Source organism: Monodon monoceros, unplaced genomic scaffold, assembly GCF_005190385.1.
Source record: "Monodon monoceros isolate NGI ecotype Baffin Bay Population unplaced genomic scaffold, NGI_Narwhal_1 Super_Scaffold_10, whole genome shotgun sequence".
In the NCBI taxonomy this organism is placed as follows: Eukaryota; Metazoa; Chordata; class Mammalia; order Artiodactyla; family Monodontidae; genus Monodon; species Monodon monoceros.
Genome location: NW_021703766.1, coordinates 42,691,477 through 42,705,825, shown reverse-complemented (window position 1 = coordinate 42,705,825; position 14,349 = coordinate 42,691,477). Strand labels below are relative to the sequence as shown.

At 50.3% G+C, this 14,349-nt stretch overlaps 2 protein-coding genes across 2 annotated transcripts; both read right to left on the bottom strand.

Moving 5' to 3' along the window:
* Nucleotides 1-472: 472 nt before the first annotated feature.
* On the bottom strand, nucleotides 473-8,526 carry LOC114883689 (cytochrome c oxidase subunit 6B1). Its single transcript, XM_029201588.1, has 4 exons — nucleotides 8,376-8,526; nucleotides 6,498-6,614; nucleotides 5,281-5,381; nucleotides 473-664 (listed from the first exon to the last, which is right to left on the bottom strand). Exons 2-4 carry the CDS (start codon nucleotides 6,601-6,603, stop codon nucleotides 611-613), a joined length of 261 nt encoding a protein of 86 aa, XP_029057421.1. The 5' UTR covers nucleotides 6,604-6,614; nucleotides 8,376-8,526; the 3' UTR covers nucleotides 473-610.
* A 1,984-nt stretch (nucleotides 8,527-10,510) lies between these two features.
* Nucleotides 10,511-13,389, bottom strand: ETV2 (ETS variant 2). The gene is given in 7 exon segments (XM_029201402.1): nucleotides 10,511-10,606; nucleotides 10,608-10,712; nucleotides 10,958-11,070; nucleotides 11,517-11,975; nucleotides 12,232-12,291; nucleotides 12,562-12,677; nucleotides 12,760-13,389. Coding segments are annotated over 7 exon segments (1,017 nt in total). The 5' UTR covers nucleotides 12,828-13,389.
* Nucleotides 13,390-14,349: the final 960 nt, after the last annotated feature.

Sequence of the window (14,349 nt, the reverse complement as noted above, 5' to 3'; positions counted from 1 at the left end):
ACTCAGCACTTTCACTGCCAAGGGCTCGGGTTCAATCCCTGGTTGGGGAACTAAGATCCCACAAGCCACGTGGTGTGGCCAAATAATTAAATAAGTAAAAATAAAATAAAATAAAATAACCTAGAGGGAGAGGGGTGTTCACTTGTTGATAATTGTTGAAGCTAGGTGATGAGTACATAGGAGTTTTTATTATACTATTTTCATGTGGCTCAAAACATAAGTTTTTAAAAATTATACAGATAATAAAGGAGAACATACAGATAAATTTTAGCACATACAGGAACATGAGGCTATTTTGTATAATCACTCACTCTACTGTCTGGTAAAGAAGAGGTGGTCAAAGTTTATTAAAAGAAAAATTTAAAAAAAGAAAAAAAAAACTACCCTGAATTCAGTCTCTCTTACTGGTCAAGGTACTAATTCCGCCCCAGCTTCTGGCCCCATCATCCAGCTCTTTTACACATACACAGCCTTACACTCTTCCAACGAGTATTTATTATTAGTTAAGCCATGATTCAGGACCCCAGGGTGGGGATCACTATGTACTCAAGTCCCCCTTCACCACCCTGGGGAGAAGGACGGAGGACAGAGAAGGTGGGGTGGAGCCAGTTCAGATCTTCCCAGGAAATGTGCCTTCTGCCCGGCGGTCGTCCCAGGCTGACACCTGTGGAAAGACAGCCAGTGTTACTCCCTTCCTCCACAGGGAAACCAGATGGGTGAACTTCTTTGTCTTCCCCACTTTGCCTACCTGTTCAGTCAACAAGTAACCCCAGGACCTGCTATGTGCCAGTACTGGCAACTGTTCCAGGAGCCGGGGAACCAGTAGTGACCCAGAAGGACAAGAATCACTGTGCTGAATGAGCTAACATGAACTGACCCACTGAGGGGACAAGGGGTGGGGCGAGGGGTGGGGTGGTGGTGGAGGAATAATAACAGGCAGACTCACTGCAGAGCTGTCTGTGGGGAGATGTGTGTAAAGACCTTCAAAAGTATGACCAGGCCCTGCTTCAGGAACCCCAGAGTCAACCCTCAATGATGTCTGTCAGAACAGAAGAAAGAAGGAATACTGGGCAGCTGTGAATAAAAATGAGGCTATCTATGCTCCAGCAGGAAAGCATCTCTAACGATCAAATGCACAATCGAGTGCAAAAAGGTCCAAACCGGCTACAGAGTGTGATCCTACTATTGCTCACAGATGTATGCGTACATATACAAAACGATGGACAGGCCCATATCGAACTGTTAACACTCTCCCGAAGTAACACTCTGCAACTTGTGGACCCTCTTACAGGCAGTCAGAGCACATTTATTTTTATATATACACACACATTCACATTTACATGCTATACATTAGAGGCAATGGATAAATGCATGGATAAGGGAGACAAACTGAATCCCTGCTCCATCGCTTCCTAGCTGTAATTTCCTCATGCAAATTACTCAACCTTTCAGGGCCTCAGTTTCCAATTTTGTAAAATGCGGATACGATAATAGTACCTATCTTTTTTTTTTTTTTAAGCATGTTTGCCCTTATATGATATAAAGCACTTACAAAGTAGCCGGCCCATAGCAAGTGCCTATTTTATTTACACACATACACCACACATCACAAATACTCTTTACTTAAATTGGGCCATACTATACAGATTTTTCCCCCCATACTATACAGATTGTCCTGCAACTTGCTTTTTCCATGAGTCTCAGAGCTCTTTCTGTATTCTGTCACATAGATCAAGATGAATATACCATCATATATAACTTGTTTCTGAATGTTCCCCATTACAAACAACTCTGCAATGGTTGTCCTTGTACACAAACATTTTTATAGGATGTGTAGATGTGAAACTGCCACATCTAGAGTATGATTTTTTTCATTTTGAAAGATCCTGTCTCAGGACTGACCTTAACAGTGATTGGACCTGGGCTTCCCTGGTGGCGCAGTGGTTAAGAACCCGCCTGCCAATGCAGGGGATACAGGTTCGAGCCCTGGTCCAGGAAGATCCCACATGCCGCGGAGCAGCAAAACCCGTGCGCCACAACTACTGAGCCTGCGCTCTGGAGTGCGCCAGCCACAACTACTGAGCCCACATGCCACAACTACTGAAGCCCGCGCACCTAGAGCCCGTGTTCCACAATAAGAGAAGCCACCACAATGAGAAGCCCACGTGCTGCAACGAAGAGTAGCCCCCGCTTGCCGCAGCTAGAGAAAGCCCGCGCACAGCAACAAAGACCCAATGCAACCAAAAATAAATAAATTTTAAAAAAAGTGATTGGACCAATCTATAGAACCACCAACACTTAGTACTACCTTCCACTCCCCATCCCTTTTAAGTTAAAGGATCAGGCTGGTCTGATCCTCTGGCAAATTAGTCTTTGTCCAATAATCCCACTTCATGGAAAGGAAACTAAGGAAACCATTCAAATAGAAGGCAAAACATTTCCTGCAGTGGAATTGTACACTGCAGTATCATTTAAAATAGTGAAAAAAGACTGAGTCCAGCTAAAGGGGAAGGGACTATTTTTTAACTATTAAAGACAATGGCTACCCAATAATTGAGCAGGTTGTACTGACATGAAAATAGGTAAACAATGCAAGTAAAAAAGCCAAGGATAAACAGTATCTACAGTATGATCCATATCTATATTTAAAAAGTACATAGGGACTTCCCTGGTGGCGCAGTGGTTAAGAATCCGCCTGCCAATGCAGGGGACATGGGTTTGATCCCTGGTCCGGGAAGATCCCACATGCCGCGGAGCAACTAAGCCCATGCGCCACAACTACTGAGCCTGCGCTCTAGAGCCCGTGAGCCACAACTACTGAGTCCGTGTGCCTAGAGCTCATGCTCCACAACAAGGGAAACCACCGCAATGAGAAGCCCGTGCACCACAACGAAGAGCAGCCCTGCTCGCTGCAACTAGAGAAAGCCCACGTGCAGCAACGAAGACCCAACGCAGCCAAAGATAAATAAAATAAAATAAATTAAAAAGAAAAAAGTATATAAACATACACCAACACCTACTCACACATTAGAAAAGGAAGTGGAAGATTTATACCAAATTTCTAAGGGAAGTTAACTTTGGACTCAGAAGGGGGTGACTTAGGAGTTTTTCACTTTTTACATTATAATAGTTTCACTTTGAAGGTTTACTGTATTTTTTATGAAGAAACTAAAGATTTTTTTAAATGGGAAAATAAAAGGGAGTTCCTTGGTGGCCTACGGGTTAGGATTCAGAGCTTTCACTGCTGTGCCCCGGGTTCAATCCCTGGTCAGAGAACTGAGATCCTGAGAGCCTCGCGATGTGGGGGAAAAAAAGAAGTAAGAAAAAGAAAAGAAAAAATGATTGGAAAAAATGTTTTAAATGCTCATATAGGATAAGTGCTGGACTCCCAGCCCCACTCCTCCCCAAATACACATACTGGGATTAGAGACTAATTTTTAAAAATACACAGGAAACACCTGGAAGATGTTACAGTATTATCAGCCAGGTCAGGAGGATGAGAAACAATTTTTTGCCCCTTCCTCTATTTCTTAAGTTTCTGTGAAATGGTTATATTGCTTATAAAAAAACAAAAACAAACAATAGCAATAACAAAACACTTATTTTTACTTCACCAAATTTCTGGAATAAAGAAGCCAGGGCTTTTGGGTATAAAGGGTGTGTTCACATCCAGCCCTCAGAAGGCAGAGACAGCAGGCACCCGAGGGGAGGAACCACAGAATCTAACGCTCCCCAGGTAAGGGCAGGCCCAGGTCCCAAAGGCTGGGGTGTGTGGCAGCACCGGGACTGGAAGCATGTTTCCTAGCACCCTGTCCAGCACTCACCTAATGCAGGCCCTGAGGCTGGAGGGCGGATATTATGGGATCATGATGTCATGGTACCCAAGATCACGCAGGGACAAGGAGAAATCCTGGGAGGGGAGAGGGTACTCAAGACACTTGAGAGTGTGGCCACAGAGGTGGGAGGCAAACCAAGCAAGCTGTGGAAGAGTGCATTAAGGCAATCTGTTCTCAAGAAACAAGCCCCAAAGATGTACATCAAAATTAGAACACAATCTCCATCAAAGGGGACCAGTTAAGTAAAAGCATTTGTAAGGTAAGGACCTCCCTGGCGGGCCAGTGGTTGAGACTCTGCGCTTCCACTGCAGGGAGCGCAGGTTCGATCCCTGGTTGGGGAATTAAGATCTCACATGCTGTGCAGCACAGCCAAAAAATTTTAAAAAAGAAAAGAAAAAAACAAAAATGAATGAGGTAGATCTATACGCACTGTCATAAAAAAGGCTCAAGACACACTATAAGTCACAGAACAGACTATATAGTATGACCCATGCATACACAGAAAGTTCCACAGGCTTATGTATGATAAATGTATATAGAGAAAGATGAATCGGTTAACAGTAGTTACTTCAGGGGAGGGGGACTGGGGAGCGAAAGCGGACGTCTACTTTTCATTTTACTGCACTGCCCTGTACTGTACTGTTTTATTTTTTAAAATGAGCACTATTAGTTTTGTAATAATATCATATTTTGATTTTAAGACATATGATTTTTTTCATTTTAACATCTCTGAAAATAGCATGCTTGTTACATCCATTTCTGGCATTAAAAAAAAAAGATTTAAACATCTCTCAGTGTTTCTTGTAGTCGATGGGGTCTTTGACTTGATGCAATAAATCTTTTATTTAAAAAAAGAGGGTATGGCAGAATATTAAATAGTAACAACGGGTCTGGTCAGATCAGGCCTAAAAGGACTGCCTTATTGCATCCCTGTTTTTTAGAAATGCATGCGGAAGTAGGTAGGGGTGAAACGACATGTCTGGGATTTGCTTCAAAATACTTCAGCAAAGGAAAGAGGAAAAAGAAAAGGAAATGGAGGAAATGTGGAGAAATCTTGAAACTATTCAGTTTGGGTGATGGGTATATCTGGGGGGTCACTGAATTATTCTCTCTACTTTTATGTATATTTGGAAATGCTCATATGAAAAAAGGACAGGATTCCAAAAGATGGTGAGCTCCACAGGGACAGGGCATTTACTTGTAGAGTGTCTGGGTGAGACAGATCTGGTTGCCTTGGCTGAGAGCCTGGCTGGTTGAGAGAACCGGTGAAAGGAGGAAAGGGAGGTGATTCTATGAAGAAGAAAAGGCCACATCCATGGCCAGTGTGATGCCTTGTCCTCCCTTTGCCTCTCACAGATGAGCTCCCATGAAGTCATCACACGTCCCTCTGCTAGGACCCCACCCCCACCCCAGCACCCCAAGGGCCCCAGGAGGAGGCACATACCCAGGATATGGGGCAGAGGGACTTGTACACACGCCGGTACCATTCACACACGGAGACGTCACCCCCTTTAGCAGTCATTGCCTTCTCACAGCGGTGGAAGTCTGTGAAGAATGGGGATCAGGGTCAGCCCAGACCAAGGGCTGGAACACATTTTTGATCAACATTCATAGAAATCGTTTTTACTTCACAACCAGTTACACAAATCCCCCCTACTCCCAAGTTTCACAAAGAAAGCATACCCTTACAAGTGTAGTACTCATAAGGGCTAGACACACCTCGCTAAACTGATTCTGCAACCCCTAAAGAACGACAGTTCTACTTGAAAACTCTGGGGTCAGGAATGATAAGGCAACCTGAGAGGTGTGTGTGGGGATTATGGAAGTCCAGAACCAGGGCAGGGGAAGGGGACGGTGGTCTCGATGCTAAGATGCTGGCATCCTGGAGAGGAAGACGGGAGGGGGATAATCTGGTTTTTAATAGTAGGAAATTAATTCAAAAATTACTCCAAGTATTACACGCCTGGGCACACTCCCTAGAGAGAAAAGCATTCACATGGACATCAAATTACATTTTAAGCATGTTTATAGCAGCACCATTCATAAGAGCCCCAAACTGGAAACCATGCAAGTGTCCATGAATAAAATGTGGAAAACTGTACAGCAATAAAAATGAGCAAAACACATGCCACAGCATGGATGAATCTTCAAAACTGTTGAATGAAGACATCCAAACATAGGACAACACATACAGTATTTATAAAGATCGCAAAGAGGCAAACCTCACAGCGGTGATAAAACCAAAGTGTGACTGCCCTAAGTCTGTGGCGTTACATCTCTCCTGGGGAGAGTAGAGTGTTGTTTTCAAGACAGGGCGTGCAGTAGGCATGGGAGCCCAGAGGGCTGGCAGTATCTAGTTTTCTATCCAGATTATAGTTACATGGCGGATGCACTTTAGAATTATTCATTTAGCTGTACATTATGTTTTATGTACTTCCTGTACGTATGTCACATTCCATAAATACACACACACACATCTTGGGGGGAAAAAAAAATCACTGTGGGAACCAAAGTTTGTGACCCTGGGCCAGATCTCAAGCACAGGTGGTGATGAGGGGCACAGGCCCTGCGAGGAGCCAAGAGGCAAGCGACCTGAGGTGTGCGACCAGGGGAAGGTCAACACTGCGCCCCGCGCACCCTGCCCCCCCATGTCCTGCTCACCCAGGTAGTTCTGCCAGCAGTTCCTTGTCTGGTTCTGGTTGGGGAAGCGGCTGTCAAAAGGAGCAGTCTGGTAGTTCTTGATTTTGGTCTTGATGTCCTCTGCCATAGTGCTGACTCCTGGAGGCAGAGAATGGGTGCTGGCACGGGTTCTGGGGCTGGCAAGGGGCTGTCAGTCCACCCAGGCCCGGTGAGCAACAAGCCAACGCCCCTCCCTCTCAGTACACACAGAGGCGAAGGCAGGGCAAGAACACATTAAGGGTGGAAGTCACAGCAGGGTGTCTGGGGGAGTCAACTCCTTGGTAAAATCAGGCTTTATTTGTCCCAACATAACACCAGCTGACATTCACTGAGTGCTTACTATAAGCAAGGAAGCTTTATTCCTACAGTCACTCTAAAAGGCAGAAACTATTACTATAGCTGCTTCACAGACAAGAGACAGGGAGTTTAAGCGACTTCCCTTAAGGTCATTCAGCACACATGTGGTGGAGCTGCACTCTATCACTAACTTAACCTACACTGCAGAGGTTCTTAATGTCTACTGATGCCATGAACTCCTCAGGGGTCTAATGAGCCCTTTCTCAGAATATGTTTAAATGCATTTAAAGGGGACTTCCCTGGTGGTCCAGTGGTTAAGAATCCGCCTTCCAACGCAAGGGACGGGGGTTTGATCCCTGGTCGGGGAACTAAGATCCCACCTGCCCCGGAGGCAACTAAGCCAGCACGCCACAACTAGAGAGAAGCCTGCGCACCTCAACGAAGATCCCGTGTGCCACAACTAAGACCCGACGCAGCCAAAAAGAAAATAAATAAAAACTTAAGAATGCATTTAAAAATTGCATAGGATCACAATGAAAACCAGTTACTTGTAGCTGAGGATTTATTAACTACCACAATTTCAAAATAATCATGCCTGAAAATGATATGTTGTGAAATCTGCAACCATAAGGGTCTGTAAGATGACCTATGATTTTGATTGCTGACAAAGTCACAGATGATGCCAATACTACTAGGGCTATTGCCTCCATTCTTAACTGAAGGAAACGCTACATTTTAATTAGAAACTAGCAGAAGTACAGATGTAAATTTCCCCCCATTCAAGAACTAGCACCCCTTGAATTCTACAGATTCTGTGCACCCAGGGTTAAAAACCTGTGCTGTAATCTCTCTTATGTGGTGACACACTGTTTTCATCAGGGAATCCGAGAGAAACTGCCTATCAGATTATTCGAGGAGTCGTGGGATTACACAGAAGCAGACCAGTAATAAATTCAAGCGACCCAGGGTAGCGGTAAGGATCTGGGGCACCGGAGGAGAGTCTTTCCGGGAGCGGGGTGATGTGAACACCAGCCGCTGGGACACAGACGCGGTCGGAAGAGTTGTTTTGGAAGCGATCTCCACCCGCTTTCGGGAGGGAGGGTGGACTGCGGATGACGCTGCAGCCCCTCCAACGTCCAAGGGAGAGGAGGGGCCAGACACCAGGAAGCCAGGCTGCGGCCTAGGCAAGCCTGGGGGGGTCGGGGGTCGTGGGGGGAGGGACGCCTGCGGCCTGGTGACTAAGAGCACTGCAGTCCTGGTCGCTGGCTAAACTGCATAATATCTGATCCTCAGTTGCCTGCCAGTCAAAAAGGGATAATCGCAGGCCCTATCTCATAGGGCTGGAGGGAGGATTACATGAAGCAATATAAATCGCTTGGAATGTTCCTGGCATCGAAGAACTAAATAATCGTCAGCTACGATTACTAACTGAACAGGACCCCAGGGCTCCTGGAGGTCGGCCGCCCCCGGCCGGAAACCTTATCTCGTTCTCCGGGAAGCAAGGGTCGGGCTCCACAGTTCCCCAGGCTGAGGTTCCAGGGCCCCCGAAGCCCCCACACTCACCTAAAGATGCTCCTGAAGCCCCTGGAAGCTCAATGTGACCCTTAGCAATGACGCCAGCGTCGGACCGGAAGCGGAACGAAGACCCGCCGGAAGCGGGACGAGGCAGCGCACTGGGCAGCCTTCCGCACGGCTAGAGCGCCGTCCCTGGAGCGGTTCAGGCCACGCCCATGCGAGCGAAGTCCGACCTTCCTATTGGGCTGAATGCCTGTTCATCCTCAATCCCGGCCCAATCGTAAGCTTGCGTGGCACTTGGAACCGCACGGAGCTATGGCTGTGCAAGCTGTGGGCGCAGCATGGTCATCTCTCTGTGTTTACCAGGAGAAAAGAGTCTGGGTCTTGGGGCTGGCTGGAGAGTGGGCGTGGGAAAAATATCCTAGCGGAAATGCTCTTATTCGTGCAAGAATTATTTATTGAATGCTTACCCTGACAAAATCCTTGCAAATGACCTACACGGTTTGGCCCCCTTTTATACTCTTATCTCCTTCTCTTAACTGCTGCGGTTCCAGGCACACTGGCCTCCTTAGCAGTTCCATAAACGTGCAGGCTGGCTTCCCCGTAAGGGCCTTTGCACTTGCTGTCCCCTTGGCCTGGAATGCTCTTCTTGCAGTTGGCTCCCTCCATCATGTCCTGCAGGTCTTTGTTAAAATGTCACCTTATCAATGAGTCCTTCTCAGTCCAAATATTTAAAATTGCTCTCTTGTCAGTTTCTTCCCTACTTTATTTCTCCAAAGCACTTATCTTCTGACATACTGTATCCTTCCTTTTATTGTTTATCTTTTTTTGTCTCCCTCAATATATAATAGAAGCATCATAAAGGAGCAAGTTTTGTCTCATTCACCATTGTTTCTCTAGCACTTAAAACTGTTTCTGGCACATAGTATAGGTACTCTATAAATATTTGTGGAATGAGTGAATTTCTTGTGTGAATAAAGGGGGCTTCCGGGGACTGGAAGAGGAAGCTGTGAAAGAGACCTGCTTTTGCCCCTCCCCTCAGCCTGGCCTCGAAAGCTTCTCACATACTGTGCTGGGTGCAGTGTCCAGGCCTAACTGGGTTGGGGGCCTCTTATGCATTCTGTGTTCATCAGCGTTGTAATTATTTGTGGAACTGCCTGTTTACATGCCTGCATCCACCCCCTTCAATGAGATCTTCCCAAAGCCCAAAGCCCTTCCCTGCTTAACCCCCTCCCTGGCTCCCCTGTGCCCTCAGGACAAAGTCCAGGCCCCTTACCATGGCCCACATAGGCAGTTCCAACTGGAGCTTTGTGAACTGAGCCGTGGTCCCCTCTCCAGCCATGCTGATATTTTAGTTCATTGAACAGTGCTGTGAGATCTACCTCCAGGCCTTCGATTACTCTGTTTCTCTAACTGGGACATTCTTTGCCTACCCGACTTTTCAAATCAGCTATTCTCTTCTCCAGGAAATTTTCCCTGACCACCCCCCTCCCCCCACCTCAGGCTAGGGCAGATCCCTCTTTTTGGTCCCCCTCTACCCCCTAGAGTTTCCCCATCCCAGCCCTGACCACTCTGGGCTGTCCCTGGCTGGTGATGGGTCTGTCTCCCCACTGGACTGTGAGCTTCCTATGGGCAAGGTCCAGGGTTGTCTTGGTCACTGCTGAGTTCCCAGCATGGCCCATAAGGGGACCACTCAGTAGGCTCTCTTTAGAGGCTCAGTAGTTCCTAGAACAGGGTAGGCTCTCCTTGGGGTCTGAGTTCTATGGCCCCCAGCTTGGAGTGGGGAAACAGAGTAGATGGTTTTGGGGCGTAAGCACTAGGTCTAATTCCTTGATGGTTCCTAGCACTGGGAGGTCACACAGTAAGCCCTTTTTGGAGTCTGAGTCCTCTCTTCAAGGTGGGGACAGTAAATAAACTCGAAAGTTAGTGATTGGGTCTGATTCTTGTGCAAGTCCCAGTACAGGACAGGCACACGGTAGGCAGGCCCAGTGGGGACTCTCTGATTCCTCTGCGTGTCCCACGACACAGTGAGCACACGGTAGGTCCCCCGGTGTGTTTCGGGATCACACGGGGCTGTGGAGGCGATGTGGGTGTGCTGGTGCACACAGGCTCCCTAGCAGACGTAGTTAGTATCAGTAGGAAGGATGCAAACAGCACGCACAACAATGCTTGACCGTGTATTTTTATTGAGTCGTTGCTCCCTGTCCGCTCTCCACGCAGTCGGGATAGACTAGGCCAGGCACGCGGCCCCCGAAGCGGTACGTGTACTTGCGCCCCCCCGCTCTTGCGCACGATGTCGCGGCGGTAGTAGTAGCGCAGACCTCGGCTCAGCTTCTCGTAATTCATGCCGGGCTTCCTCTTGCGCACGCCCCACAGCCGCGCCACCTAGGGCGGAGGCCGGGCTTAGTCTCAGGGGGCGGGAGAGGTGGGGAGTAGGAGGGGCTTGACAATAGATGGTGGGGCGGGGTTGGGGTTCTGGTCTGTCCGCGTGGGGGTTAGGCCCGGCGGAGCGGGGCGGAGTTGAGGGCGAGGCTGAGGGCGGGGCCTAGCACTAGGCGAAGTGCTGGTGGGGCTAAACTGAACACAGGGAGACCCAGGCGGGACTAAGCGGGTCTGGGAGGCTGCCCCACCTCTTTGGGGTCGCAGAGTTGGAACTCGCGGCTATTGCCCGTCCAGCGGATGCAGCTGCTACGCGCCCCGTCGTGGAGTAGCTCCAGGAGGAACTGCCACAGCTGAATGGGACCTGCGGGGTGGAGGCAAGTGAATACTCAGGTTTCCTGGCCCCAGATCATGTCGCTTCGATGACCCAGGAATCCGGATCCCCTCCTCCTCGGGGACCGAGTCCGGATTCCTCCGTCTAAGGGACCTAAGAGTTGGCCTTGGGGACCCAGGCATCGGGGCCCCCATCTTGGAGATTTAGGAGTTTGGCTGCCCCATCTTGGAGACCCAGGGATCCATATCCTCATCTCTTTCCTCTTGCCTAATGCAGGAGCCTAGGTCCTCCTCCCTTGCTCTCGGGAAGACTACCCGTGTCTTAGTCCTCTCCTCCCTGGGGACCCAACAGGAGGGCCACCGCCCCCTGCTCTCTCGAGCCCCGCCAGTTTCCCGGTCCCGCCCCCTTTGGCGCCTAGGCCCCGCCTCACTAGACTCCGGCTTCGCTCTCTTGGGACAAAGTGTCTCGGACCTCACCTCGGTGGTTAGCTTTGGGGTAACAAGCCAAGGTTGCGCGGTCCGACTGCTGGCTCGGCTCGGAAGAAGTGGTGAGATCTGAAGTCTGGTACTCCTTCGAAGAGGTGGTGCAGCCCGTATGCAGCCCCGAGTCCCAGGAGATGGTATAGTCCGATCCCGCAGGCCCGCCCCACGAAATGGTAGAGTCGGCGGGCGGCTCCCCGCCGAGGCTCTTGCCCCAATAGGTGGCGCCGTCCGGGCCAACAGAATAGTCCCAGCTGGTGGAGCTGGCGGCGACCTGGGCGCCCGACCATGAGTTGGCACTTCCCGCGGAGGTGGCGCAGTTCTGGGCGGCTGCCCCTTCAGAGCCAGCCCAGAGGGCGGGACCCAGGGCCTGGGAGACGCGGCTCCAAGGGACCGAGCCGGTGCACGGCAAGTCTGTCCAGTCTCCCGACCACGGAAGAGCCTGAGGGGCGGGTTCTGTGAGGACGAACGGACCCCAAGTGAGAGGAGCCCAGGTGTCCCGATCCCTGGCCCCCTCGGGGGTTCTAGGGGTCGAAGCTCGCAGCCCTGGCGCCTGGGGCCCCACGCTCCAGGATCTCGGTCATGCCACCTTAAGGGCACAGGCGTCCCCCGTCCTATCCCCGTTCCCCCTCAAAGATCGGGGAGTCTAAACCTCTAGTCACAATGGAGGACCCCAGTCCCCTCCTCCCCCCACCTCTCCGCACACACTCACCCGCCCCCCATGGAGCTCCTGGGTACGGTAATGCGGAGCCCCAGTCCGGCTGTGGGAGCCCTGAGAGGGATAGGACGTAGCAGAGTTTAGGGGATGGTGTGCACAATGACTAGAGACTCCCCTCAGCCACTCAACCCAGTGGTCTTTATTTGTCAGGGACTGAGAGTTATTACCCCCGGCCCCTACTCACTCAGACCTGGGACTCAGGAGGCTGTCTGGGCCCCTCCTCCTTCAACCTCTGGAGTTCAAGCCCACACCCCTCTCTCCGCTCAACCCCAGGAGTCCAGGCACGCCCCCTTCCTCCCTTAGACTTAGAAGCCAGCGTCTCACCTTCCCCAGCGCTCAGGGGTCCCAGCCCACAGACACTTTTCCAACCTGTCTCCGCTGTCAGCGCGTCCCCTTGGAGTGCCAGTTCAGGGAAATAGAAGTCGAGTTCAGCTCCTTCTGCAGGCAAGAAGGTTAGAGCCCCGTCAGGGTCAGTGGAGGCGCCCACCTGAGCACCCTCCCCACACACATTGTCTCAGCCCCAGACCTGACAGCCTGCTCCCCAGGGGCACTTCCTGTGCTGATGCTCCATCCCAGTTCCACAAATCCATGGCTGCTCGCTGTGAATATTCTGGGTCAGAAAAAAAAAAGGGCCCAGGGTGAGCTGGTGACACTTAGGGACCCTGGAGTCTGAGCCCCATCCCTTGCTTCGCTCAGACAGAGGAGTCCGGGCCTCTGCTCCCTCCTTCCCCAGGACCCTGGATTGTTGGCCTCCAGTGTCCTTTTCTCTCAGACCAGGAGTTAAGGGCCCCCAGACACCCAGACCCAGGAATCCAGGCCCCCAGACACCCAGACTTCCAGTCCCCAGTTCACAGCTTACCTCTGGCAGGTCCCTCTGCCCTCAGCCGGGGGTCTCAGCCCCATTTCATACCATGCACCCCCTCCCCCCGGGGGCCTGGGCAGGAGGGAATTTTCCAAGACGTCAGAGCTGGGGGTCGCAGCGGGGGTCGAGTTGCAGGGGCTGAGGCGGGGCCGAGCTGTGTCACCCCTGCCCCACTCCCCTCTGCCCCCAGAGATGGCCATCCGCCTCCATGGTAGCTTTGGCTGTCCTGCCGCAGGGGTGGCTTGGACTTGAACAGGAGCTTGGGAAACTGCGGGCTGGGTGAGACCCGGGTGAGGAAAGGTGTTTCCGGGGTGACTGGGGCGGGGGGGGGCTTGGGGACTTGATCCTGTGACACGGGAGGTGGTGGGGGAGGAGAGCCTGGGGTCAGCTGGGCTGCGCCAGGCTTATCTGCAACAGGAAGGGGGATTTCCGGCCAGACCCCTGGTGGGCAGACGTCACAATCCACAGGGGGCCTGTGGGGGTAGGTTGACCTGGGATCCTCCACCAGGCCCACTTCTCCCCTTCTGAGGGCTTTGAGGGGAAGTCCTGGGGCTGCTTCCGAGGACAGTAGCAACAACAGTATGAACAATAACAACAGTGATAATAATAGCTAACATTTATTGGGGGCTCATTACATGCCACCGGCTGTGCCCTGGGCCTTTGTTTAATCCGCTTACCAGGTAGGTACTAGTCTTATCCTGATTTTATGAAACGGGAAATTGAGGAGGAATTCCTTCCACTTTTCTTCATCTCCAGAATCCATGCCCTTCCCTGATAATAACAGTTCAGGACAAATGGGGAAATTTGAATATGAACTGAATATGAGATATAGAATTAGTCATTTTCTTAGATGTGATGATGGTATTATGATATGAAAGCTATCTCTATAAGGAACACTGAGATATTTAGGGGTGAAGTGTTGTGTCTGTAACTTGTTTCCAATGATTCAGCAAAAAAACAAACCATGTATACTTGCGACATGTACATGCACACGTGCAATATTTGGGACACACTTATACTAAAAAATTATTTGTTGTTTGTCTTAAGTTCAAATTTAACTAGGTGCCCTGTATTTTTATTTCCTAAATCTGGCAACCCTAAACCCTGGTAGCTTGGCTTCAGAGCCTGTGCTTGTACCCATCCTGCAATATTGATAAGTAAATATTTAGCATTAAAAATAACCTCTTTAGGGCTTCCCTGGTGGCGCAGTGGTTGAGAGTCCTCCTGCCGATGCAGGGGACACGGGTTCG

What these genes read in the sequence shown, in the direction of transcription:
- LOC114883689 (XM_029201588.1), bottom strand. Translation starts at nt 6,603, where the DNA reads ATGGCAGAGGACATCAAGACCAAAATCAAGAACTACCAGACTGCTCCT. An exon ending in CTGCTGGCAGAACTACCTGG is followed by an intron (nt 5,382 to 6,497) that starts GTGAGCAGGACA and finishes CATTCTTCACAG; the next exon opens with ACTTCCACCGCTGTGAGAAG. An exon ending in CCCTCTGCCCCATATCCTGG is followed by an intron (nt 665 to 5,280) that starts GTATGTGCCTCC and finishes GTCTTTCCACAG; the next exon opens with GTGTCAGCCTGGGACGACCG.